Source organism: Eublepharis macularius, chromosome 12 (genome assembly GCF_028583425.1).
Source record: "Eublepharis macularius isolate TG4126 chromosome 12, MPM_Emac_v1.0, whole genome shotgun sequence".
NCBI classification, from domain to species: domain Eukaryota; kingdom Metazoa; phylum Chordata; class Lepidosauria; order Squamata; family Eublepharidae; genus Eublepharis; species Eublepharis macularius.
Window position 1 is genome coordinate 25643323 of NC_072801.1, and position 27660 is coordinate 25670982.

General features: G+C 43.1%; 2 protein-coding genes across 3 annotated transcripts in view; one reads left to right on the forward strand and one right to left on the reverse strand.

Annotated features, from left to right (window-relative positions):
* Positions 1 to 2069: 2069 nt before the first annotated feature.
* The window catches only part of C12H7orf50 (chromosome 12 C7orf50 homolog), a 158704-nt gene continuing 133113 nt past the window's right edge, over positions 2070 to 27660 (forward strand). Inside the window, exons 1-2 of one of the 2 annotated variants that reach the window (XM_054992585.1) lie at positions 2070 to 2239; positions 6220 to 6334. In XM_054992585.1, coding sequence (XP_054848560.1) covers positions 6221 to 6334 — 114 coding nt within the window. In that variant the 5' untranslated portion in view covers positions 2070 to 2239; position 6220. Of the gene's footprint in view, positions 2240 to 2263; positions 2408 to 6219; positions 6335 to 27660 lie in introns of those variants that run through there. The other variant, XM_054992584.1, reaches the window with a different exon arrangement.
* On the reverse strand, positions 20655 to 22006 carry GPER1 (G protein-coupled estrogen receptor 1). The gene has a single exon (XM_054992580.1). It carries the CDS (start codon positions 22004 to 22006, stop codon positions 20864 to 20866), a length of 1143 nt encoding a protein of 380 aa, XP_054848555.1. The 3' UTR covers positions 20655 to 20863.

The following is a 27660-nucleotide window of genomic DNA, read 5'->3' on the forward strand; positions in this document are numbered from 1 at the left end:
ACAAGGAATCTACAGTTTGAAAGTCAACAGGAAACACCACTGTTAGTAAAGGATGGAGGAAGAAAACGTGCAGAAAATGTACTTTTAGACTTGGCCAGAGGTGGAGGGGAGGGTTAAGCTAAAGGCCTCCTTTGTAAAAAGGGGGTTCAAAGGAGGAAGGAGTTGCCAACTTGCCACACTGCATAGTGACCTTTGGCCAGGTGCTTTCTTACTCTCTTATGCCTAGCCTACAGTAGGGTTGCCAGCCTCCAGGTGGTGGCTGGAGATCTCCCGGAATTACAACTGATCTCCCGGTGACAGAGATCAGTTCCCCTGGAGAAAATGGCTGCTTTGGAGGGTGGACTCTATGGCATTATACTATTCCAAGTCTCCTCTCCTCCCCAAACCCCGCCTTCTCTCTAGGCTCCACCCCCAAAATATCCAGGCATTTTCCAACCTGGACTTGGCAACCCTAAGCCTACCTCAGAGGGTTGTTGTGAAGACTAAATGCAGAAGGGAAGGCTGTCTATGCTGCCTTGAGCTCTTAGAAGGAAGGTGGGGGGAGGGTGAAATGGGCATATGTCCAAAGGGAAAGGCAGGGCTTTCATAAGGGAAACACAACAGGACTCGGTCACCATAAATATATTCATTGGAGTGGAAGGCTTTGGTGGTTCAGAGAGGGAATTCTGTGCAGAAAGAGGCAGCCAGAGTGGGTGTGATCTGTTTGTGGTGGGCTGGACTGAGCCCTTCTTTGAATAGGAAAGGTTCCCTTTAAATGTCTTAAAGGTGCCTCTGCTGGATCAGACCGGGCGTTGTCACACAGCAGCCAACTGGTTGCCCTGAAGGGCTAACAAACAAGGTGTAGAAGCCAAAACCACCTCCTGCTGTTGCCTCCTACCATTGGGGTTCAGAGGTTGCCTGTCTGAACATGGAGGCTCCTTTTAGTCCTCTTGGGTGACAGCCATTGATGGACCTTTCCTCCAAGAATCTATCTAATCCCCCTCTGAAAGCCTGTCACTACATCTGGTGGCAGTGAGTTCCACAATTTACTCCTTGAATGAAGCAGCACTTCCGTTTGTCTTTACTTGTTTATTTTATTTGCAGTCTACCTTTCTCACTGAGACTTAGGGTTGCCAGCCTCCAGGCAGTGCCTGGAGATCTCCCAGAATTACTAGTGATCTCCAGGTGACAAAGATCAGTTCCCCTGGAGAAAATGTTTGCTTTGGAAGGTGGGGTCTATGGCATTACACCCCACTGAGGCCTCTCCCCTCCCCAAACTTCACCCTTTCCAGGCTCCACCCTCAAAATCTCCAGGAATTTCCCAACCTGGACCTGGCAACCCTACTGAGACTCAAAACACAGTGCACAGTGTAAATTATTACAATCAACAGAATGGGGCATCCAATTGTTTAGGATTGTTAGAAATCTGAAACCAAGTTTATTTTGGCTATTTTTACCTTTCCTTCCTCCAAGGAGTTGGGGTAGCTTAACTCCTTCATTTCATCGCACCACAACCCTATCCGGCAGGCCAGCCCCAGGCCTGTTCCCTTCCTCTATTTTATCTTCACAACAACTCTGTGAGGTTGACGAAGCCAGAGGTCACGCCATTGCTTATGGGTGGAGGTGACCTATTACTACTACTACTACTACTACTAATCCGCACTCCCCACGAATGGGCTCAGAGCCGAATACAACATATTACTAATCCTTTCCTGCATTCCATTTTCAACCATGCGACTGTCCAACCCGATCCTTTTCGCTTTGTGCCCGGAGAGAGCCTGCCCCAGCTCTGCGCATCCCCAAGTTGCCAGGTCCAGGTTGGAAAATTCCTGAGGATTTGGGGGTGGATTCTGGAGAGGGTGTGGTTTGGGAAGGAAGGGGCCTCGGCAGGGTATATAATGCCGTAGAGTCCACTACCTTCTAAAGCAGCCATTTTCTCCAGGGGGGTTGTTTTTGTGGTCCGGGGTCGTAATTCCAGGAGATCGCCAGCAACCACCTGGAGGTTGGCAATCACAATTAGTCTGGAGGGCGGGGATGCAGTCACTAAGACGACGGAAGACTCAGGCTTGGCGGCCAATGAGAAACGAAAGCCATTCTGAGTAACTCCTCCCTTCTTCCCCTGTCGCGGTTGGTGTCGTCATCATTACGCGTCCTCAGAGGGCCTCAGAACTCCACGATGGAGGTGCAGAAGGTCTGTGGGAAGCGGACCTGCAGCGAAAGAGGGCAGGGCAAAAAGCGGCAAAAAGCTCCTATTGGCTCGGTTAGTATGATTGACAAGGGAAGAACCCGGTGGCAGCTTGCGCGCGGGTATCGGGTAGCCAATGGCGGAGCGAGGGGGGCCTGCGGCGCCAAGCGAGGGGCTGAGTTGAAATGTGGACGAGGAGGAAGAGGAAGACGCCTCGACAGGAAAGGCGGGTTTGTGCCTGAGGTGGGTTGTGCGGGCGAAAAGGGCCTCCTCCATTTTGGCTTTCCTCCTAGGGATGGGGGAAGCAAATCATCCCCAAAGAAGAAAATTTTCCCGTTCAACGTTGTGGAACTCCCTGCCACTGGATAATTTATTTTTGGTTTGGAATTGAATGGTCCATGGGCGGCTGGCTGAAAGGGAAACCTTCTCTCCTGAGAAGTAGGCTTGCCAACTCCTGTTTGGAACGTTCCTGCAGATTTGGGGCCAGTTCCCAGGGATGGGCTTCAGTTGCTCCTAGAGTCTATGGAATATCATGGAGTCTGCCCTCTAGAGCTGCTGTTTCTTCTGAGAAATCTGATCTCTGTAGCCTGGAGATCAACTGTAATACTAGGAGACCTCTAGGCTCCATCTGGAGGTTGGTAACCCTACCCGAGAGGCAGAAGCCCCATGGCTGACAAAGAGGGAGGGTGGGCTTCTTGGAAATGACCAATGTGGGGGAAAGGATGCAGAGTCTGGACTGGTTTACACCTTGCTAGGCCCTTATTTCTATCAACAGGAACAAAATCCCTTTTATTAGGACCAGCAAATCAACACTGCACAAACTTTTGCACACTGCTTTGAGTCAAGTTTAGTTGGTCCTAATAAAAGGTGTTGCACAGATTCTTGGTTTCTCTATGGATCAGTGTGGCTGCATAGCTTTTTCTTATTTTTTTGTTTCCTCCCACAGGGTGGTAGGGATATTATGACCCCAAACTGATAGGGATCTAGTGAGTAATATAAGGAAAGAGGTTTCCGTAATGACCTCTGTGAAAAAGAGTTAAAATTCAGTTGGAAGAAGTGAGTGGACAGCCACGACTCCTCCTTTTGGATGTGCTAAACAGTTTGAAGTGCCTTAAATGTAAATATCACACAGGAAAGAAACATGTTATGTGATCTTTAATTTTTTAAAAAATTAAGTGCTGCAAGGTAAGCACATGTGGCATTCACCTTAAATTTTTCCAAGATTATCCCAATAAAATATCTGTAAAGCTTTGCATTTATTTGAATGCATCAATGAAACCACACTTCATTTATTTTTTCCTATTCAAATATTTTCGTTCAAGTGTCTTGCAAGAAATGAGTAACATGAGATACTTTGAAAGTGTATTTAGACAACATGAGTCAAAATAAACATGCTGTATCAGCTCAGCCTCTCTTTAGGGCATCAGTTAATTTTCCAATTATAATTTTTCCTTGTTTTTTATGTATGATCAGTTACCACCTGAAACATATAACTTAAAGCTGTCAATAAGAACATTTTTATCTGCTTATAATAACTGCTCTGCTTAATTAAATAAGTTCCCTAAATTAATCTCTTGCACCCTTTAAAGATCCTTCTGGGCTTTCATTCCTAGGAGCTAAAGGAGAAAATACTGTGAATCACTTAAAGGTAGACTTTGGGGGATTCTGCTTTTGTAGAGCACCCCACTGCTACTGATTTCTTTAACAAGAAATGTTCCTGCTCTGAAAAGAAGTCTGCCTTGTTTAAATAAAAATGCTACTTCTCTTTTTTAAAAAGCTATTTTGGCTGGGCAGGGAATTTATCTGGGGCAAATCAATGCTGTCTGTATGTGTGAACCTCCATATACAGAGGCAATCAACTTCTGACTACTAGTGACTGGGAGGCAACATCAGGGGAAGGCCTTGGTGCCTCTGCCCTGTTGGTTGGCCCTCTGGGGCAACCGTTTGCCTGCTTTGTGAAACAGGATGCTGGACTAGATGAACCCCTGGTCCGAACAAGCGAGGATTATGATTTTATATACATGTTTCCACTGCTCCTACTCTCTGTACATGCAGGAGGAGGCTTGTGTGTCTGGGGGGAGGGGATACTATTACAAAGCAAAGTTAGAAGGCCCAGCAATCAACAGGTTGAGTAGAAAAGGGAAAAAAAGATCTGTTCAGAACGGTAAAGGGTCATTGAGAGTGATTTTGGCCTAGGCTTCCCGCCATAGCATGCTCTCTGGAGGTTTGGCTGCCTTATGTGGGCTTCCCTCCACAGCAGCGCCCTCTGGAGGCGCACCAGGGTAGGAAGTGAGTTGTCTTGAATACGCTTGGCTTTTTTATGCCCTGTCTTTCTCCCTACTGGGGCCCAGCATAGCTTACATTGTTTCCATCCATTTTATTTTCACAACAACCCTTTGAGATAGGTTAGGCTAAGAGTGATTGACAGACCCAGGGTCAACCAGTGACCTTCAGTGGCAGAGTGGAGGAACCTAGTCTATCACTCTAACCACTATACAATCCTGGCTCTCATGTGCTGGATACTGTTGGAGAGCTGCTTCTCAGGTTTCTGTAAGTAATCTTAAACAATCGGCTGCCCAGTGGTGATACAGAAGCAGTTACCACAGAACCACCTTTGCCTCCACATTTTTTTAAGCAACGTTCTCACAAGGCACAGCAGCACTAACCATACCTTCAAGGATTCATTCATCTCCATTCTATATACTTCCTTACGTGATGTAGGCTGAAAATTTCCTTCTGTTATTTATGGATGTTAAACTGGGCTATCTCTGTACAAACAAAAAGCCCTGCTGGATCAGACCAACGCTTCGTTTGCTCTAGCATCCTGGCCTCAGCCTTGGAAAAGTGTGCAAGAAAGGACCCAAAGCCCCCCCCCCTCCCCTTCCAATTGCTCTTCGGAATCAGGTTTTCAGATAGGTACACTGCAGTCTGGTCTGGATGGCCCAGGGCAGACCAGTCTCATCATACCTTGGAAGCTAAGAAGGGTCAGCCCTGGTTAGCAGCCATAGCTGAGTGATGGAACATCTTCCTGACATGCAGAAGTTCAATCCCCGGCATCTCCAGTTAAAAAGAGCAGGCAGTTGAGACCCTCTAGAATCGCTGCCAGTCTGAGTAAACAGATGTTGACGGACCAATGGTCTGATTCAGTATAAGGCAGCCTCATGTGTTCACTTGCATGGGAGACCACCAAGGAAGTCTAGGGTCTGTACACAGAGGCAGGCAATGGCCAACCACCTCTGCTCGTCTCTTCCCTTGGAAACCTGAGGTCGCTATAAGTCAGCTGTGACTTGACTTCACTTTCCACCCCCACTGCTCCTGATTATGGAGATTACATTTAGCCAGCTTGGCTACTAGCTGCCCTGAGCTTTTTTGGGGTGGGTGAAATATTTTAAATAAATAAATGTAAATTATGAATCATGATGCCCTGAGGTAATTGTGGAAACAAACCCTAAACGTCTTAAGTCTGAAACAACTAACTTGAAATGTGTCTGCATCATTCCTATAGATGCCATGTTTTTAAAAACTTGGCTTTAAAAGCATTCTGTTAGAGCAGGAGACAGGGCCAAGGTGGGTTTCCCCTAATTGACAGTCTTCATGGAGTGGCTGGACGAATACTTACAGGAATGCTTTAGGCTAGTCCTGCATTGGGCAGATGGTCTGTAAGACTCCTTCAAAATCTATGATTTTATGATCCCATGATCCTACTTTTACAGTGTAATCCTAAGCACAATTACAGCTGTCAAAGTCCATTGGAGTCACTGATCTTAGAAGTATGTAATTCTGCTTAGGATGGCACAAACGGTTGCTTATAATAGTGGTTTTCAAGCCATGAACACCAGTGTTCATTGGATGTTTATCAGTAGGGTCCCCCAGTAAGATCAGTGATGTCGTGCCAGTTTTCCTAAGACAGGTTGGGAGTGCCGTTGTTTCTGTTTGACTTAGTAAATTTTCAGGAAAAAAGAGAAAATTGCTAGTTGTTTTTCCCATGTGCAGTTGGTAATTAACATCTTTTAAAAAAACACAATCTACCAAATGCAAACTTCTTTTAATTTCAGAATGGTAAATAACAGGAAAAGTGCCGTCATGAAGAAAAAGAGAAAATTGAAGGCGCTTGCATCGGAAAAGGAGCAACCGACAAATGAACCCGATTTGAAAAAACAGAAAGCCGAGGTGAGTAGATGGGACTGAAGTTGTTCCCTTTGCTGAGCATCTTTTGTGTCTGCAGATAAGTGTAAATACTAAGACTTAGAAAAAGGTAGGCATGGATATATTCCCAAAGGGAAAGCGATAGGAGGGTAAGTGGCATGCTAAATGTGTTATTAACCCATGATAAAGTCCTTTGTTTTACTAAGCGGAAAACAAACTGAAAGAGCCACTGGGCTGAACAAGGTACCTTCTTATCTTGTGGAGCTTATCTGAAATCTTGATCTTTAGCATGTGCTCAGGAATCCAGCCCAATTGTTCATGTCTCTTAGCTGTCAAGAGAATGCACGCATATGACTCTGTAGATTGGTAGAAGCTTTTGAACTGAAAAACCTTCCTGTTGTGATGTTTGTACATGTGTGTGGGTTAAAAATAACAAATTCAGTGGTGCCGTGATGCCCATGTGCTTGTTTGGCAACTGGTGTGCTGTTTAGGAACATGCAGCCTGACTAGTGCACATAACAGTTGCATTTATAGGAGAGCGGTCTTATTGCTTTACATGGCAGGCAGGCGTAAACATTTCTCTTATACGCGTGTCGATAAAACTGTATGCGGCTTGTGAAATCAGAGCAGGAAGTTGAAATTCTATTAGACTGAGACTTGGTGGCTGTTCCCTATTGGGAACAGCTCACATATCCATAAAATGGATGGAAGCGTACTCCCCCCGTGTTCTCTTGGACTACATAAAATTCTCCGTATCCCACTGCTGAGATATAAATGTTAAAGATACTGAAAACCTGTATATTACTTTGAGTTCCTTTCCACTGTGCATGCTGAAAGACTCCCAGTGGGAAAACACTTGTACCACATTTCAGATGTTATGATATATATGTGCCTTTTTTCCCTCTCTTAAAAAGGGACGTCACATGTGAAGCAACCTCTTGGTGCTGTTCTTGAGTCCCACAATCTGGCTCTTGTTACCAGGACCCGGCCGACCGATCATGCTGGGAGGAGAGGAAATTCCTCTTATGCCCCCTACCACCTCGGCCCTGTAGGGGTGAAGCTGTGGCCTTTGCCAAACACAGAAGGGCAAACAGCTCAACTGGAGGTTTTTGTAATATAATTTACTTCAAGTTCACATGCTACCAAGGAGCGTAATGCCTAGAATGTGAGAACTTCTGGTGTATGCGACCAGAGCGCATAAGCCCTGAGAGGTAACAGTGGTCTTATCAATGACATGTTTGTCTCTCTCAAGTAGGCAAAGTTTATTCTTTTGGTTTCTAGTATAAAGAATATTGTCTAAATTTTAAAGCTGGCAGATGCAACATGGGTTTGACAGGAGCAGAGATGTTTCCCCAAATCATTACATTGCTGCCTTCAGCTGGCACCGTATTTCCAAACTCTGGTGTGTAAAATGTACATCATTTCCTGATTGATTTTGCTACAGGAGAGCAACCTGAAATACTTCCTGAGTGATGGATTTCCGCACTTTATTGACCAAACAGTTAATGAAATTTATCATAACGCTTTTCTTAGCGTTTTCTTTAGACCTTTCCAAATGACCTGGTTTTATTTTTCATCTATTAGTTACCTTCCTTTTGAATTAAAGTTCTGTCCACTTCAGGCCTTGGTGTAAAATTCTGATTAACCTAGCTTCAGACTCTTGATTTAAGACTGCAGGCTAGCAATGACTGCAGTTAAGTTGCAGCTGTGATTATAACGTTTTGAGTGAGGGCTGGAGGTGACGGGAGTATTCCAGTATATCTTCACATGAGCCTCTCTTGTAAATTGTGTAGTCGCAGGTGGGTGGTTTGAGCCACCTTTCTTCCCATACCGCAGGGCTATTTTTATCAAGAAATGTAGATTGTGTCTTCCTTGTTTTTAAAAAACACAACAAAAGGGAATTGTGGAAGTGTATTATGGACCATCCAGACATTTTCAGGGGTTACAGTCGATGGAACTTCTGACCTTTGTATATCAGGTTCCAAAATTATCTTTTTAGTTAACAAACCATTATTTGTGGCTTTTTTGGGTGGTCTCCTGGGCTTTGTTCTGCCCTCTAAGCATCTCTCTAATGTTACCAAGAATGTCAACTTGTTTTCCATCTTTCCTCAGTCCTGAGACCCAGCGTAATGTAGTGGTTAGCACGTTGGACTAGGATCTGGGAAACCAAGGTTCAGATCCACACACAGCTATGGAAGCTCGCTGAGAGATTGTGGGCCAGTCCCACAGTCTCAGCCTTGTCCTACCTCACAGAGTTCTTGTGAGGATGACATGGAGAAGAGGAGAATGATATAAGCCACTTTGGGTCCCATAAATATTTTCCTGTGGACCGCTGAAGTGCTTCCTGATACAGCTGCTTTGTATCTGTCCTCCTGTACCTTCTAGGATACAAAATCATAGACAGTGTGATGTGGCTGTATATAGAGACTCTATTTTCTTGAGCCTGTGAGATTTCTTCTGGATGAAATTGCGGTCATCAACCTCTGAACATGCAAAGGGTTTGTTAAGGCACTCTTTGTCTGAAACTGCTGGTACATGAAAGCAGGGCAAACTATCTAAATAAAAGTGTAGGAGAGCAGAGGGGGTGGGGGGTGGGGAAATCACCGCATCACCTTTAAGTGTTCTTTATTTGGCCAAAAGTGCCTGAAAAGCTTTTAGCTGGGCATTCCTTTTCACAAACAGGAGTTGATCCAACAAAAAATATTTGTCTTACATAACTTGGGGTGTCTCAGCCTTCAGTCCCGCCCTGTGGCAGCTCTCTGTCTGACCATCCATGCAGTCATTTGCTGTTGCTTTGATTACTCTCTCTAGGTCTAAATAATGGGACCCTCCCCTCATCCATATATCAGCACTTTGAGGATTTGGGCTGGAAAATCACCATAACTAGGGGAAATTGTCCTCTGCTGATACTATTAGACCATCCTATGGGATTTAATACTATTGATCATGAGGTGCAGATGTGGGATTTTGCTGTATCTGTGGGATTGCTGGTGTTCGCCAAGGCAGTTTCCTAGAGTGGAGCTGGGTAATTGCTCCTCACCTCTATGAGACACTCTCTAGTGCCATAAGTTCCATCTTGTCTTCTAGAAAGTTGCTCGTCTCCTTGTAAGATTGCCCCCCTCCCAATAAATTGTGTAGCTTTCAGTGTCTGAATGGTTTCAAACACTCAGTTATAATCTCAAAACTCTAAAAAACGTGGGCTCTGCATACTCTTAGATTCTGGGTTCTCTTGTCGTTATCGAAATTCTCCAAAGCTCACCTTCTCAGCAGTTCTAAGAATGTACTCTAGCCTTGCTTGCAAAACAAAGAGGGGTGGTGGTTGCAAAATGACCGGGGACAAGAAGAGGTTGGGGAAGTTGCCGTCAATCCTTCTCCTGCTTCATTGGTACTTAATTATACAGAGCAAACCTTTCAGATGCCATACTGTATCCATACTTTTCTCTCCAGGAACTTCCCGTGGCAAGTTCCTTTTTCAAAGAAAAGCAAATCTGTTGATTGTAGCAGAAGATACAGCTCTCTTAAGACACTAGGGCCATGTGAACCTTCACTGAAGGGACCTACTTCTTATGAGCAAGGATTAAACTGATCATGGAAGGAAATCCGCATTCATTTGTCGTATCGATTGGCAATGTGGTTTCATGTATCTATTGTTGCACAACGTCCTTGTTAATATAACCTTCCACAAGGCCGGCAGTTTCCAGAAAGTGTGCAAGGAATCTGAAATACTTACATGCAAAGATTAGGCCGAATAATTTTTGCATTCCTTTGAATATTTGTGTAGTGGCCTGAACAAATTTCCCAGGAAAGCATATTCGCAGCTGGGAAAACAGTTCCTACTTTGAAAATGGTTTTCCCAGGCAAAAAGCTTGCATCTCCAACTGTTTTTGGTATAAACACAATATTTTGTGTACTGTTTAGCTGTGTTTCAAAAGGTTAGGAATTCTTCATTGGGCATTAACTGACAGGACACTTCATCATCTATATAAATCTTGTGGCGTAGTTCAGGTTTCTTTGTTCATAGACATCCATATTGTTTTTAGGCTAAAGTGTGGGGAGCTTGGATAAAAAATGTGGGTTCCTTTTCTGTTCTTAGTACTGTTTGTGCTGTTACATCATGCACACATTAAAAAACCCTTAAAACCAGTCAATTAACAATTAACAGCTTTATTTAAGTTTTCTGGCAGATACAGTTCCAGTTCTCATTTGAGTTGAGTTTTGATTCTAGGAAGCATGCCTACTGTATAGTGAAGGTTTTCTTTTCTTGTGTTTCAATGTGGATTTTGGCAAATCCATGAGAATCCATATTCACAACTTTAAAAGGATTTCCAAGTTGCATCCTAGAGAACGTGCGTAACTCACTGATGGACTAGAAGATGAGGCATGTGCTGCTTCAGCTTCATCGTCTGCTTTTTTTGTTTCTTCCTCGTTTCTTCTGCTTCTTTTTTCCCTTCTTCTTTTGCCCTTACTTTCTCCCTTTTAATAATAACAATGTGCTTTTCTTGTCATGCTGTCTCACCCCCCACCCCCATAAGGAACAGAACTTCAGGTGTGGGCATGAAAGTGGCCATCATTTGAATGCCGCTGTATACCAAGTCAAGACCATTGTTCCATATCGGTCTGTATTGTCTCCTTTGGCTGGCAGAGGCTCTTGAGGGGCTAATGCAGAGAAAGGGTCATGTCTTGGTGTCTGCCGCTTGAGAGTTTTTTTAGGGGATTGTACCTGGGGCCTGTTGCATTCAAAACAGGAGCTGTACCCCCTCCCCACTAATGACAGTCATGGAGGGAGAAGCAGCTGCCCTCCCGTCTGACACTGCACCATGCGATTTGAAGGGTATCTCTGTTCTTCGAGGAGAAACTCAAGTGGGAAGGACATAGCACGGTGGTAGAACATCTGCATGCAGAAGGTTCCAAGTTCAGTCCCTGGCTCCTACAATTAGTAGGTGACATGAAAACCTCCACCAAAGACCTTGTGTAATGAGCTTTTGCCTGTGTCTGAACTAAGCTTGTCTGTATCTTTCTCTTGGAAAGCTTTCAGCAGTTAGTTTTCAGACCTGTCAAGCGGCTAAGTTCTTTGAACCACCTGTTTATCAGTACATTTATTTTATATAGGGTTCGATATTGCTTTGCAGCTCCTTATCAAGCACACAGACACCTGTCTAGAGTTTATTTCACATTTTTGAAAATACACCCTAGTTTTTTAATGAAGCAAGTAATTAAAATATAAATGGTTATTAATATAAATCCTATAAAAACAGAACACAGAAAGGCAATAAGAAATAAGTTTGCTAACATTTCCTAATAAATTCCAAGTTTAACATAATCAAAGTTTCTGTGAAATGCATAGGTAAAAATAAGTTCTCACCTAAATTCTCTCAAGAGATTTCTTCCATCAGAGCTCTGCCATTCTATCTGAGTTTGCAATTTTATACATCATCATATGCAAATATCTAAGATCTTTTCACGTTATAGCACAAACAAACGATAATTGGTTTGATCCTTCATTGAATATTCATAGTTTCTATTGTATAACCTTCCAATTAGTAAAAAATGACGTTATACTCAAACTTGCAAAACAAAACTATAAATCTCTGAGAAGTGTCAGAAAAAGTTAAGTTGAGAGATCACTATTGGTTGAATCTCTGATAGAGGAACATTAATCTCTATAGAGTCCACTATTTTAATTAACTGTCAAAAGATTAAAGCACACCTGTTAGAATTACCTAACACATAGAAAAAAACACACAGGCAGTTCATGCAAAGTTTGAAAGTTCATGTAGAATACAAGTACATGGCCTAGTATCGCTCAGTATTGATTATTGTCATGTGCTTTTATCTATATTGGTGCAACACTTGGAGCGCTGCTGCCAGTCAGAGTAGACAAGACTGATCTTCATAGACCTATAGTCAATCAGTATAAGGAAGTATCTTGTTGTGTATTCATAAAACCCGGCAAACCCTAGTACACATGATTCTTTTATATTCGTAGATGAGTTTAGTTGTTAAACATTTTTTTTTAAAATTGCAGAAATGTGTAGTGTCAGCTTTAAAGCTAAGCCTGTCTTGCAAACTGAAAGTCAACAGACTGTTTCTCTTGGCTGTAGTGATGGGCACATGCCACAATAAAGTTACATTTGAGTCTGTACTTGCCTTCTACCATGGCATACTGATTTTTGTGTTGTTTGTTTGTAATGCTGGTCAGTATAATTGTACATTTAAAAGATAAATCAGTAATGTGCCATATTAGATCTTTTAAACTAAGCTCTCTTGATGTTTTTTCTTCACATAAATCTGATGTGTATCTTTCACCATATCATGAGTCACACAAGACCAAATGCAGATTTATTATGTGTACGCTCAGTAGGAACCCTTGCTCTCAGACATGTGTGCCTGCATAAATACACTCTTGCCACTTTCACACATTTTCCCCATGTAAACCTGAAAGCATACACAGTTTGTGAAGAAGTGCTTGGCTTCATGGAACGCATTCAGGATTCTGATAGGTGTTTTGGGCTGATCCTTTCACAGCAGGGGTTAACGTAGAAGGAACAGTAGAGTGGGTAGGTAGTGAAAGGCCATCCAATCCGCCATCTGACCCACCAGCCTACGGCATCCCAACACAATCACATTGTGCTAATCAGGATTTTAGTTGGCGAAAGTGGAGTTGGGTGTTAAGGAACTGCATTCAGCGAGAATTAAAAGCCAGATGTATAGCTACCTGGGGTGCTTGCAGAGGGAATGTCCCCCATGGTTATAGAAGTATTTGTGTTCATCAGCTGGGGAAAACTGTGGCCCGGTTGTAGATTAGAGTAGATCCACATTCTTCAGATGACACAGATTTGTGTAACTGCAGTGAGATATCTTCACCCGCAGATCTTTATCTGTTCCATTGCCTCTTTTGCTCTTGCCTCTGAATGAGAGAGAGTACAGAACAAGGAATGTTGCTGGGTTTCTGAATTAGAATACTTGAGAAATGTGACCAAATCCTGCTTGTGCGTCAACTTGCTCCTCCAAACTAGTGCTGCATCTAAACCTGGTGACATGGATGAAATTTTAAATGTCACCATCAGACTACTGATATGCAGGGTTATTCAGAATGCCAACTAACCAGTTGTGGGGGGGGGGGAAGCCCTGAAGGCTCTGCTGGCTTCCTTCTGGCTTTTGTGAAGTTTAGGTTTATTGATTTACTCCATTTATACCCCACCTTTCTTCCCAGTGGGTACCCAAAGTGATTTACATCATTCTCCTGTATTCCATTTTGACCTCATAACAATAACCCTGTGAGGTAGGTTAGGCTGAGAATGTGTGACTGGCCCAAAGTCCCACACAGCAGAGCAGGGATTCATACCCGGGTCTCCCAGATCCTAGTATGACACTAACCACTACACAAAAGATACTGGGAGGGCCTACTTAGCATTTTAAAAAGATGCATTACAGTCTCTGTTGTCTTCTAGTCCAAATTGGAGCCATGACATTGAGGGAGGGGCTTCACTCATGCAGTTTTGCAGATTGACCCCCCATACACTTTGTTAGCATTGAAAAGACCCTTTCTTTTTTTCCCCCTTGTAGCCTATAACATCCTGGAGGTGGGGGCATTTGTGGCAGTTTCAACTGGCAAAGCTACACAAGAGTAAACCCTTTCTCCTGCATCTTGTATTCAAATAGGGAAGGTTGTGGAGTGACTGCAGTTTCCCTTTTTAAAAATGCTGTATAGATTCATTTACAAATCTCCCAGAGATCCATCGGATTTGCAGGGGCGATGTTAGTATACTGTAATGAAATAAAGCAACAATCCAGCGGGGGGTAGTTTTAGCCTCTAAGAAATCATATAACTCTTTTAAGTTTCCAAGAAGTGAGAATCAGTCGTCAGATAGTCCTTACAGAGCAGCTTCTGTTCTGGTAAGTTTTTTCTTGTCTTCTGCAGTTTAGTGGCAGGAGTAGGTCAGAAAGTGCTCTTATCTTAACAGATCCTAGCCGCCCAAAGGTCCATTAAAAAAAAATCTTCAGAGTTCTTGGCCTTTTGGAGCCAGGAAGCCAGAAGGCCTCTTGGATTTTACAAGAGCCAAAAGGACATGGGAACATTAGAGGACAAAGAGGCAGGAAGTAGCATTCAGTCTTCACGGGCACGCCCAAAGTCAGTCTCAGACCAAGGAACGTTGGCCCTTTGTGTGGTGGGAAATCAGACAGGAGAAGGGGTGCCTTCTCAGATCAATTTGGAATCCCTTGTGCCTCACAAGCGAGGATGTCAGGAAGCCAATTCTGAGATTTCATTTTAAGGCAGGTGTTCCAGAGACCTGTGCATAGAGGAACTCAAAGAACTAGTGGTGTGTAGTGGTTAGAGCATCAGATGAAGATCTGGGAGGCCCATGTTTGTTGGGTGACCTTGGGCCAGTCACACGCTCTCAGCCTAACCTTCCTCACCTGGTTGTTGTCAGGATAAAATAGAGAGGAGAATGATGTAAGCCACTTGGGTCCCCTTTGAGCGAGAAAGCTGAGTGTTAAAAGAGGTAAAAGAAAACAGAAATAAAAGTAGATAAAAAGTGGAGCCTTAATCAACAAGTAGGTCTAGGAAGCTGGCAGGCCGACTGCTTCAGTCGTGGCTGGTGTGCCTTGTATGAAGCTCTCAGTTCAATAAGAGTGGGGAAGGGGGAGGTAGGACCAGCACTGTCTGTTTAAGATGCTGCATGCCGATTCCTGGAATGAAAACAAAGAGCCTGCTTTTTGCATCATTAAAGGACGTTCACTCCAATCAGAAAGAGGGAACCAGCTGGGAATGGTTTAGATTAGAAGGCCAGACTAGAATCTGGGAGACTCGGGTTAAAATCCTCACTGTGCCACACATGCTCGCTGGGTGACCTTAGGTCCGTCACTCAGCCTCCACCTACCTCACAGGGCTGTTATGAGGATAAAACGGAGGAGAATGATGTCAGCAGCTTTGAGTCTGCATTGAGGAGGCAGGCTGGGTATGAATGCAGTAAATAAAGAAACACTTCGCATGATTGTGCCAGGTTTTTCCTATGCGCTGGCTGCCAAGGAGAGTGAAGATGGGAAAGCTGAGAGCCAGTGTGGTGTAGTGGTTAGAGTGTCTGGCTAGGGTGTGTGGGAGACCCAGGTTGGAGTCCCCGCTCTGACATGGAAGCTTCTTGGGTGACCTTTGGCCAGTGACACACTCACAGCCACATCTACCTCACGTTCTTGTGAGAATAAAACAGAGGGAAGGAGAATCGCGTAAGCTGCTTTGGCTCTCCATTGGGAAGAAAGGCAGGGTTATAAATGAAGTAAATTGATCAATAAAATAAAGGGCAAATACACATTAATAGCAGAATGGAAATGTTTTGCATCCCATCTAAAATGACATACAACTTCAGTTCTGCTTCAGAGCTTTCCGTAGGAGGTGTCTAGACATTCAGATGGATTTCTCTGGACCTCGCTACAGAGATTGTGTGAGTGTGTGACAGTTTTTCCATCCAGTGCTTTCAAGTTTATGTGTGTTTGTCCGCACTCATTTTTTAAGGTGAGTCAACCAAAACTCATATATTGGGGTAGGGAAGGAAAGGGTGTCTAGAATGTGAAAATCTTAACTTCTGTTACAGTCCCAATAAAATAACATCACGAATAAATGAGAAAATGTCTTAAGAAAACAATTTTGAGGAAGAAATTATGTTGCGTATCTAAAGTTAGGCTCTGGAATTCTGTGGTGGCTGTTGACACACTAGAGCTGAATTTACCCCTCAGTATTATCTCTTAATTTCCTCACAAAATTCACCGAAGCTGCTTGTTCCCGTTGGCCAAGCAGCTTGTGAGAGATAATAAGATGCAACTGTACTGTCTCAGTTACTTGGAACAAAGTCGAATTGGCAGCTTTCCTCTGTTGCCAGCCAGGATAGCTGGCTCAGCATGGTCCTGTCTATTCTTAGCCCCGGGCATCGCTGCGTCCCTTGGTGAGGAGAGGGGAGACAGCACTGGAGCGTAAAACGAAAGGGTTCCGTTGTTTGAGTAGCACCTGTAACTCCGAAGCTTTATTCCTGCAGTTTATGCAGCCAGTCCAAATTGAAATTGGGAGTGCGTTACTTTGTTAGAGAAGCAAACTGCTGGTATGCACAAGGCCCCTACATTCAATCCCTGACATTTCCAGTTAATCTTGGGGTAATGGACAGTTCTGGACTACATGGCCCAACAGCCTGACATGTTCATATGGTCCTAAACTGCAGTATCTTGTCTTAATATATTTATTTACTTTGTGCTTCCTTTATAACTTGCCTGTCTCCCCAATAAGGACCCAAACAAGCTTACATTTATTTCCATCTCCTCCATTTTGTCCTCACAGCAACCCTGTGAGGTAGGTCAGGCAGAGAGTGTGTGTGACTGCCCCAAGACCTCACAGCAAACTTCTGTTGCAGAGTGGGGGTTTGAACCTGGGTCTCTCAGATCCTAGTCCAGCAGTCTAAGCACTGCTCCACTCTGGCTGTCATTTCTTAAAATGCGTCGGAAGTCCTAAGTGGTAACTGAAGCCCTGGGACACGTCTTATGCCTGTTTTATATACCCAATGAAAACAAAGAGATGTTGGTTTCAGTAGTTGTCTGTGCTGCACTGAAAACAAATTGAGGCGTTATATTACCAGCATTGCTCTGAGAAGTGCCTGCTCACAGCCCTCGCTTGCTGTAGTAGTTACAGGCTGGTACGAATGCTAAAAGTAAAACCGTGTAGGGGATGTCTTGCAAAACTCGTTGGTTTTGTTTGCAAAACTGCTGTATTCGTGTTACTCTCTGGGGTATGGGGGTTCTCTCTCCTGGTAATGTCCGTCATGCATTCATGCAGGTTCCATTGATCCGGCTGCTATATAGAATGTTGCAAGCGCCTTCCTAAGCAGAATTGCACCCTTCAGAGTCCGTTGAAGTCAACAGGTTTAGGAGGATGTGACTACAGCCTACCTGGTGACTCGCTTGTTTTTATTGCGGAGGGGGGAAGTTGTGCTGGGTTGGCTTTGCTCTCAAGTTAAAAGCTGTGCATACTGGTTTGACTGTCCTTAGGAGTAACTCTCTTGACGGACAGTCCACACGCACCCTCCTTTTGCAAGCATTACTTTGAAGTGGAATCACATGTCTGGGCTGGCTGGTTTTGTTGTTTAACTGCCCAGTGGCTGATTTTGAATTGTGTTCCACATCTCCAGATGTCTTTTGGGCTGTTCTTCTTCAGCCGCAGACAGAGACCCCCTTGGCCCCTTTTTCTTTAGTTCCCTGTAATATTTTCAGGCCAACTGCAGCAGTTCCCTCCCCGCTTATCAGCAAACAAAAAGTTAGGTAAGTTTTAATATTGTTGGAACTTATCGTGGTTTTCATCATGAAAACAATTGTATCCCTGTGATCCTCTAGGGACTGGCTCACCGTGTGAGCAGCAAACTGTGTTCTGACCACTCCCAACTGTTCCACAAACAGCCTTGCTCAGCAGACAGCTGTGGTGCGGAGGGGGGGTAGGGGGGAGAAGAAGAGAGCACTCTGTTGTTTCAACATTTGCTCCTTGTGATCTTGGGAGGGGACTGGGGCAAAGCTAGCTAAAGGCATCCTCTCCCTCACACCACCAGCACTGCACAGATACTGCTGATTTTTTCCACAAAATGCAGTCATCACAACAAGAAGAATATGCAGTATTCTTTGGCACATCAGAGCTTATTAAACTGCTTTGCACTGGAAAAAAAGACTGACAGGATGATTTGATAGTGTTAAGGCTGTGGACTGGTTCACACACGCGAAGGAACAAGGTGGCATTGAGGTGAAAGAGCCCTCAGGTGGAGTTACCCAACCACTAACCGCTTTATGTGCCCCCACCTTCTGAGGATGGCAGCCTGGGAGAGAGCCTTCTCAGTAGTGGCACCAAAACTCTGGAACTTTCTCCTCAGAGAGATTTAGTCTGTTCCTCCCTGCTGCCATCTTTCGCCCACAGGTGAAGACTTTTTTGTTTCGTTTGGCGTTCGGTCAATGATCCCTCCTTCCTGTCCTATGTTTTTAATGGTTGTTTTGTTCTTTATGTATTTTAGCTCTTTTAAAAAAAAAAATTAATGATAGTTTCCTTGGTTGGTTTTAATGGTTTAAAAAGTGATTTTACTGTGTCTATTTTAATTTGTTAGCCGTCTTGCTGGCCCTTGTGAGGGCAAAAAGGCAGCCTATAAATTTCGTCTGTCTGTCTGTCTGTCTGTAGCTGAGAATTGGTCCCTGCTTGCAACAGTTAGCATAAGAAAAAGCCTCTAAGTTTGGCACCAGATGGTTCGGAAACCACACACAAAAAATTCTCACCAGGCCTTTAGTGTTAAACATGGCCTTAGTTTGAAGTCTGATCTGAATCAGAAAGCTTTATAAATATAAATTGTAAAAATTGAACACATTCTTGGAATTCTGTAGCGAACCTTTCTTTCTATAGACTTTTGTCCTAATCAGAGTACAAACAATGCCATCTTAAGCAAAGTTACAGCCTTCTAAGCCAGCAGGGCTCAGAAGGAGGTAACTGTGCTTACGGTGGCAGAGTAAAGGATCGCAGCCTCAAGTAGACAGACCATTCTTCTACCAGAGCAGTGGACAAGACTCCAAAGAGTCTGATCCTTGAGGATCTGCAACCTGCACCCAGGAAGAGGAGACAATTGTAATGCAACTAATCAGCTTTTTACTCTCTGGAGTGTGAATGAAAATCAGCTTTTTGCTTTGCCCGTGGTCTACTGGAGGATTCATTAGTTTACTTCCAAGCATCCCTGATGTGTTTTGCTGCTGTTTGCAAAGGCGCTTGACCATGTTGAACCTGGACAGAGTCATGTTTTTTTTCCTCCCAAGCCCCTCCCCAAGCTGCTCTGTGAGACTCTCAGGACCTTACAGCCCATTGGTGACAACTATGAAGAGGCTGAAGTCCAGGGGTCTAAGCCCAAAGGGAGACAGCATGATTTTAATGCAAGGGTCAGCCAAGTTCTGCTTTTTTTCAAGCTAAAATTTTTCGGCAGAGTGGTCAAGGGGAAGCTGGTCAAATCCAATGAGAAGCAAGCTATGTTCTCCCTCGTGGAAGGAAATGTTGAGATTATAACAACACCATAGTCCTTCTTGAGATGTAATGCCACTGCCTTATAAGAGAGATCTAAAAGAATGATTTCCTAGTAAACATCGGTATCCCAACAAGGAGACAGATCTGATCCTGGACTCCTAGTTTATCCTCCAGAATTCCAACTTAGGGTAAAATTGAGAGATGTTTCTGTACATGTACCTTGTCTTCTCCCCCCGCCCCCCATCATATTTGTGATGCTTCAATGGAGAGAAACTACAATTACTGGAATGTTAGATCTCCCGGTCCCAGGATGTAGATCACTGAAAGAAGAGTTTGAATTGCAGGGACAAGGAGGTCCCACCATAAGTCCCAGTTTAGGAGTTACGTTTTAGTATAGTTTCTCAAAAACATTTTCAAATGCGGCACACTAAACAAAATTATAGGAGGGCCTGTTTGCAGATTTACACAGAGTGCAGTGCAATCCTAAACAGATTTGTGTCCTTCTAAGCCCATTGGCTTCAGTGTACTTAGAAGGTTTTAACTCTGTTAGAATTGCTCAAAAAGAAAGGTTGGGAAGTGGAAATGACTCAGCAGGAAGGGAAATTAAAGGTGAATAGCATTCTGTGCTTGCTGGGGGAGGAGGCAAGTTGGACCCATAATTGTGAATGTGGTAAGAGAATCCTGTGAGTGGGGTACCATGTGTCTTGAGGTTCTGGAAGAAACACTGGTAGAAATTAGCTAGATTCTTCAAAACTGGGATATGGAAAAAATGAAAAAGAATCCCATGTTTTCCCATTTATAGTATTAAAAAAAGAGAAAGGTCTCCACTGTAATTCTAGATTGATTTTCTGTTGTTCTTAATTCAATGTATGTAACGTGAATGCATCTATATATAGTAGCGTGCGAGAAACACTGTAGTTCTTAACAAAGTTTGCATGCTGATATACTTGGATAGAAAATCAATGACTTCTCTGGTTTCCCTATTTCAGTATATTTATTGAATTTTTTCATTCTTAGTTCAGCTTTATTATTTTGTTCAGGGTGCCTGAGCATCTATCATATTAGAGTTTTCCCATGAACATATAAAGCTGCCTGATCCTGTATCAGCCCGTTAATCCATCAAAGTCAGTATTGTCTTCTTAGACTGGCAGCAGACTGGGGAGCTCTCCAGGTTCTCAGGCTGAGGTCTTTCATATCACCTACTGTCAGGTCCTCTAACTGGTGATTCCAAGGATTGATCCTGGGACCTTCTGCATGCCTAGCAGATGTTCTACCACTGACCCACGCCTCCCTCCCCAATTGTTTAATTTTCCATGTACAGTTTTCTGTTCACTTTTTTGTTGGCAGATACACCCAAGCCACATTCCACGAGCCTTTATTAACCCTTTCCCTAATTACATGAATAATGGGTACCTTGTACATGTTGTCATAAAAACAAGAGTACAAATCTTGGTGCATAGGATATATATTTTCCTGTGAGTAACCGGTATTGTGATCCTGTTCCCATTATGGTATCTTCAGTACGGTCCCCTAAATTAAACTTCTGATTGCTCTGTGCTATCGGGAATGACCGATTTCAGGGTCGCTTGACAAAAACGATGTAGAGCTGATACTTTGGCCTTCTGCTCAATATACAACCTCAGCTTGTCTCTGAAAGTTTCACCTAGGAAACTGTAGATAAGGGGATTCAGGCAGCTGTTGGAAAACGCAGCAAGGTTTACGATATGTCCCATTAAGGGGTGACTGTGCCTGAAAGACTGGCTCCGTGATGGAACCGGTTCTGTCTTCTGGAGAAGCTGCACACTGATGAAGACATTTTCGGGAAGCCAGCAGATGAAGAAGACAAGGACGACCACAACGATCATCCGCAAAGCTTTCTGCCGTCGTATCCGCAAACTCCTGTGCTTGTGAGCCCTGACAAGGACTCGGACGATTAATGAGTAGCAAAGGCCTATGATGGCAAAAGGGATGATGAACCCCAAGGTGATTTCTAGCCACTGGATTTCTTTGACATCTGCAAAGCAAAAGTAAATCTCTCCTGTGTGTTGCAGATGCACTGCTGTGAAGGGCACTAGCGCTGCAGAGATGGACGCTAGCCAGATGAGTCCGCAGCTTAGCCTGGCGTGCTCCATAGTGCGGAATATGTTGGACCTCATTACTTTCGCCACTGCTATGTATCGGTCAAAGCTCATCCATGTTAGGAAGAAAATGCTGCTATACATGTTGATCTGAAGGAACAAAGACATGAAAGTACAGATGATTGTGATGTCATAATACTTTTCATCCAGGTTAAAAACCTCGATGAGGGAGTCGGCAACCAAAATGAGATCAGCCACTGCCAGGTTGATGAAGTATAAGTCTGGAATAGTCATCTTTTCACGAAAGCTGATGTTCACCACTAAAATGAGAATGTTCCCCACAAAACCAATAGGAAAAAGGAATATTGTATAAAGACAAGACAAGAAAAGACCTATGATGTACTGCTGGTGTTCTGATTTATCTGGCAGGCTTAGAGGTTTGCTTTCATTGCACAAATAAGAATAGGTGCTGTTGCAAAGCATTGGTGCTGTGGCTCCCACGTAAATTTCCATGGTATGGTTCTCTGCTAAATAAATTGCCTTGGACTTCAGTGCCAAAGTGCTTAAATTGTTGGATCCAAAAAGGTCTGGAGAAGTCATATTTGTAATCCCCCAAAGTGGAACCAATTAAAGACAAAGCTTTTTGACTTTGGAGGATGTTTTGGGATATGTATGCTAGTCCTCAACACGGTGAATAAGATGGAATTCATGTGTTCTGTAACCAGAAGCTTTCTTATAGTAAAGGTACCAATATAGATGGGTTTTCTTCGTGCACAGACTTCCTGGCAGGTTGAAAGACACTGTACGGTAGCTCCATTTAACTTCAGTTGGGTGAAGGTTGTTGAATCTGCAATTGGAAAATAGGAAAGCTATTAATGTCACGTCTGGAAGATTGAAACAGGGCCAGCATTTGTGAATGGGCTTGGCATGCATCCATGGCAAACCCACAATTTTACCTTTGTGTAGTTAGGAAGGTGATGCATGAGCATGTGAAAGTGAATGTTTAAAGGTGTTAATGCTTTCCCCCCTTAGTTTACTTTGTAAACTTGAGTGATTCTCTGAGATCTATTCAGCAACCAAGTACAAAACATCCTCTTGGCATTGCTGCTATGAGAAAAAGATAAAAGTGAGGAAGAAAGCCAGCAGTGGAAGAAATGAGAGCTCAGCTTTCTGCAGTATCATATTCTTTGTTTTCATAGATAATTATAGAATCTAATAGAAAATAAAAGCATCATAGGCTTTGGCTGCAAAACTTCTAGAATGCTTCTGTAAGCCAGAGGAAAAATAAGGGATCTGCTTGCTTTTTACTTAATTTTTTTTCCTCACAGAGGCCCTTTTAGAGTTTTCTTTCAAAGTGAAACATATTAATCTGATTCTCTTAAATGGCTTTTCAGGGATTGTCCACAAATAAACTGCATAAAAGAAATCTTTTGGTTTTTTAAAAAAGGAAAACTAGAGTCTTTGGAGGACATTTCTTGTCAAATCTGTTTTGTGAAATGATTTGCCATTTCAACAAAGCTATAAGAAATAAAACAGAAAAAAATAATACAGATGATTAAAACTTTGAATTGGATCATGTGAAAGTGTTGTGCAGTAAGCTGTGAGCAGCTCAGATGCTTAAGAAAAAATATCTAGGAAAGGTGTGGGTAACCTTTGCTTGGTCTAGAAGATCTCTGACCTAACTTTCCATCTAAATTTCATCTGGCTATTGCTAGTAGTTCACAACGCAGACCTGCAAGTCTTCACGTCTCTGTCAGGTAAATTGAGGTTGAATTATTGGGTATAGTTCTGGTGGCCCCATTTGGAAAAGGTGCTGAAAAGGCCACTAAAATACGGTATTAGAAACATTTCCTTGGGCTAAAACTCAGCTAATTTTAGTATAGAAGACAAGTAAGGGCTGGTGAAACAGCATAGTGTGCATTTTATAAAACTAAACAGAGGCGAAAGCATCAATTAAAATTCTTTATCAAAACGTTAGAACTCACGGCTGTGAGTTCCACTGATTTGCAGTAAGTTTGAATCAAACAATAAGTGTGTTTGTCATACGCTGCAGGAGCAAGCCTAATATGGTCTACTCAGTAGTAAGTCCGGTTTTATTCAGTGGAGTTTATTCCCAGGAAAGTGTGTGTACGATTCAAGTTTGTGTTACTTTACATAAGAAATTTGCTACCACAAGGTTGTACAGTTGCCTTCTAGCATGTATAACTTTTTTTAAAACAAAGGGTTAGACAGATTAACAAAGAATAAATCTATCACAAGCAATTAGGGATAATTACTACAAGCTACCTTGAGCCAGTCTTATAGCTAGGGGATACATATAATAGTTTGTAATGGAGCCTCCGTGGCCAGAAGCAGTCTACCTCTGAGGACCAGCTGCTGGGGACAAAGATGACTCTGTCCCTCTGACCTAACTGTTTCCCAAGGGCATTTATCTGGCTAGAAAGTTGAAATAAAGAAGACCTTTAGTCTGATCCAAGTTCTTACACTTGGATTTTACTGAGAGACATATGCATAAAGTAGTTTCATGGGGGTTTGTCATGCTTACTTTTAGAAAGAAATTTTATTTTCATTTAACCAAAATAAGGTCTATCTTCCTGCCTACATGTATTATGAAGCTTGCAGCAACACATTTTTAGATGGAGGCATTCTTCCAAAATATAACTTATCTTGTAGAAGTTTGATTTCTGCCAATCCAGGATTTCAGATTAACTCAGCTATATTTTTAACTTGGCTTTTAAATTCATTCTTATTCCTGAACAGTGCCACAAATAACTTTTATAAGCTCCTGAAAATTAGGACTCAAAAATGTTTTAAGGGGGAAAATGGATACTTCAAATAGTACTGTGCTCATGGTATCCTAATTATGGATTAGGGTCTGAGAAACCAGTCCATTTCAGCAATAGTCATCAGTTGCGTTGTTTTTTCCCCTCTTCATATATTTTTGGAATTTATTTTACCTTAAATCCTGTAGATCCACAGACATTAGCAGGTCCCTGGCTGGTTTCCTTCAAGCCACCGGTAGGCTGATTTATTTTCAAGTACATCCTTGCTGCTCGCAAAAGCCATCCAAAATAGTTCTGCTGAGATGACAGTCACTGAAGTCAAAACATTCTTGAAAATACAGCATTGTTCATAGCAGCAAAATTGGAGCACGCTGCAAGTCCTACCTTTAAGGACCACATTATAAATTCTCAGGGTTTCCACAATTTAGATCTGCGGTCAGCTTTTAAAGGCTAAAGTTAACCCTGTTTCTGCTGGCTAGTTTTCAGTTTTCAGAACCTTTCAATCATCTTGGAAAATCTGCGTCTTTCATCCCCCCCATCCCCCCTTTTTTGCTTTTGAAATTCTATTTCAAATGCAAAAAGAAGCAAACTCAGATGTCATTAGAGCAAGCCACATTCCACATCTTCTGCTAAAAGCAGAAACGTCCACAGAGATTGCTAGCTTGTTTGTACAAGAATATTGTAGCTACAAGTCAAAATTGTTGCTTAACAAAAAGATTTTGAATGAATAATTTGCCCTACCCTTTTTGGCGAGTCCTGTTTTCCTCTGAATTGTGTGTACCTTTCAGCAAGCACCAAAAGGGTCCCCTGGCTTGATGAATTGAACTGCAGTTAAGCTCAATATCCTGGCCCCGGGGGGGGGGGGGCAGCTAGCAGGTATCAGCAGTATTTCCAAGCCCTGATGCAGCAGGTGGAGGCTTGAACTTCATCTGCCGTGGAAGAAAGTGGTTTGACAGCTCCACAGACACCACCTGGTGGCTGCCGGAATTTCTGTGCTGGCTGTGGGAACTGAAGTCTTGGATGACTCTCAGTCGAATCCTGCTTTCTGGAGGGAAGTAGCGAGGTTGCAATTTGTGTGGTCAGCTGAAAAAGTTTTAATCTGCGGGTGAAAGAGCAAGCAAGTTACCTGCATTCCTCAAGTATGTGCCCTTTTGGAATTAAGTCCTGTCTGTCTCTTTTGCACAAAGCTTCCTTGCTCATTTGCACAGGCAGGCAGCATTTTAAGGACAAATGATTATCTCATAAATGATGGTTCAGCATATGATTCTCAAATAGATCCTGTAGAAAGGGAACCAGAAACTGAAGCAATTAATTCTGCATATGGCGGTGGTGATTGGGGTTTATTTATTTATGCTGATACTTACGCCCCGCTTTTTTGCCCAGTGGGAACCTAAAGTGACTTACAATATCATTCTCCCCCCTCGTGTCTTATCCCCACAATAATCACCGTGAGGTAAGTTAAGCAGAGAGAGAGCAACTGGCTCAAGGTCACTCAGCGAGCTTCCACATCAGAGTGGGGATTCGAACCTGGGTCTCTCCCAGATCCTAGTCCTACACTCTAATCACATTTAGTTTATATTAGCTCACAAAATCCAGCTTTCCTTGGCTCAGAGCTTGGGCTGCCTGCACACAGAATTTTTTAGGGTTTTTTTTTTTTAAACATATGCTCTGGCTGGAGAGGTCTCCATCAAGCTAAAGATCCTCTGCATCTTTCCCAATTATACTATTGTTCACATGGCCATAGTATATAACCTTTATAAATGTGCTGAGCAGTTTATGGTATTGAGACTATTTGTGGCAAACGTAGTTAATTCTAACTGCATTTTTCTGTCCCTCTAGAACAGGGGGTCCCCAACCTTGTTGAACTGTAGGGTATTTGGGGAATGTTGAGAAAAAGATTCTGGATGTCACAACTAAATGGCGGCTGTGTGTGTGGGGGGGGCAGTCACAAAATGTTAGGAGATTCCAGACTGGAGGCGCTTGTTTCCAAACTCCTGCTCCCCGCAGATGCAGAGGGAATGCCTCATGGACCCTTCTGAAGCACCTCGCACACCAGTAACGTAGAGAAAGGTCAGGATTGCCTCTTGGGTTTAAGGGAAGAGATACTTTGGATAAGAAGCAAATGGGTACCAGGCACCATTGTACCCATGGGCACCATATTGGGGGCCACTGCTCTAGAACTATAGTGGTTGAGTTTCTTATTTTCAGAAAAACCTTTCTATAGTGACTTGTCTGCTAGGGAACCATGCTGTGCATGGCAGAAAGTTTCTAAGCATGTGCTAGAGTGTGCTGTCAGTTCACCCAGAGTGCAAGTTTAGCTTGCCAAGACCCTTGTAAACTTTCCTGGAACTGAAAGTTGCTTGGGAAAAGTTAGTAGCGTAGGGAGGCTTTTTAGCAAGGCCTGCTACTTCTTCCATTGGCTTTTGTATCGAAGAACTCCTAACAAGCATTCAAGGAACTTCAGGGCTCCAGTTTGAAAGTTGCTGCTCTGGAACTTCCAGATAATTCCTTTTAGGATGTTTTTGGTTTTTGTTTCTGAACACTGGTAGCTTTTATTCTAAATTATGCAACTTTGCAGCTAAACTATTACACGATTAAACAAAAAAGAGACCTTTTTGTGTATGCAAAAGAAAAGTAAATTACATGTTTAAAAAAGAAAAAAGAAATTTTGTTTAAAGAAAATAACCAAATGACTTCTACAGAAACTGTTTTTGGTCAGAAACTGAACGTGCGATTAACACCTACTGATTTATTGTGTGTGTTAAGTCGCTATCAAGTTGCTTTCGACTAAGAATGAATGGTCTCCAAAACATTCTGTCATTAACATCCTTGCTCAGATCTTGTAGACTGAATGCCATGGCTTCCTTTAGTGAGTCAATTATTTCATACTGATTTACTACATTTTTCAATTTTATAAAATAAAATTGTATGTATGTATGCAGGGGTCATTTTGTAGAAAAAGAGCTGGAGGAACTCATTAGCATAATTCATTAGTACAACTTATTAGCATATGCCATGCCCTTGACATCACTAGAAGTGTGTCATTAGCATAACTGATTTGTATATGCCACACCCCCGACATCACTTATCCTGGCTGTTTTGGACCCAATCCTGGCCATTCAGGGCCGAAATTGGGCCCAAAATGGTAAAAAGGGGCTGAACATGGCCGAAAAGGGGCCCAAAATGGTCAGGATTGGGCCGCTGCTGAGTGGGAGAGTGATCTACCACCTGTCAGAGGCCCGATCCAGGCCGTTTTGGCCCCAATCCAGGCTGAAACGGGCCCAAAATGGCCGAGAGGTGGGCAGGGCCACCTGACATGTGACCTCTTTGGGGAACTGCCGGAACTGCGTTCCGGCACGTTCCCCCTTGAAATGAGCCCTGTATGTATGTATGTTATTTATAGTCTGCCTTTCTGATTGAGAGTCAAGGTGGATTACACAGCATAGGTAAATATGCCCAAACATTCAAAAA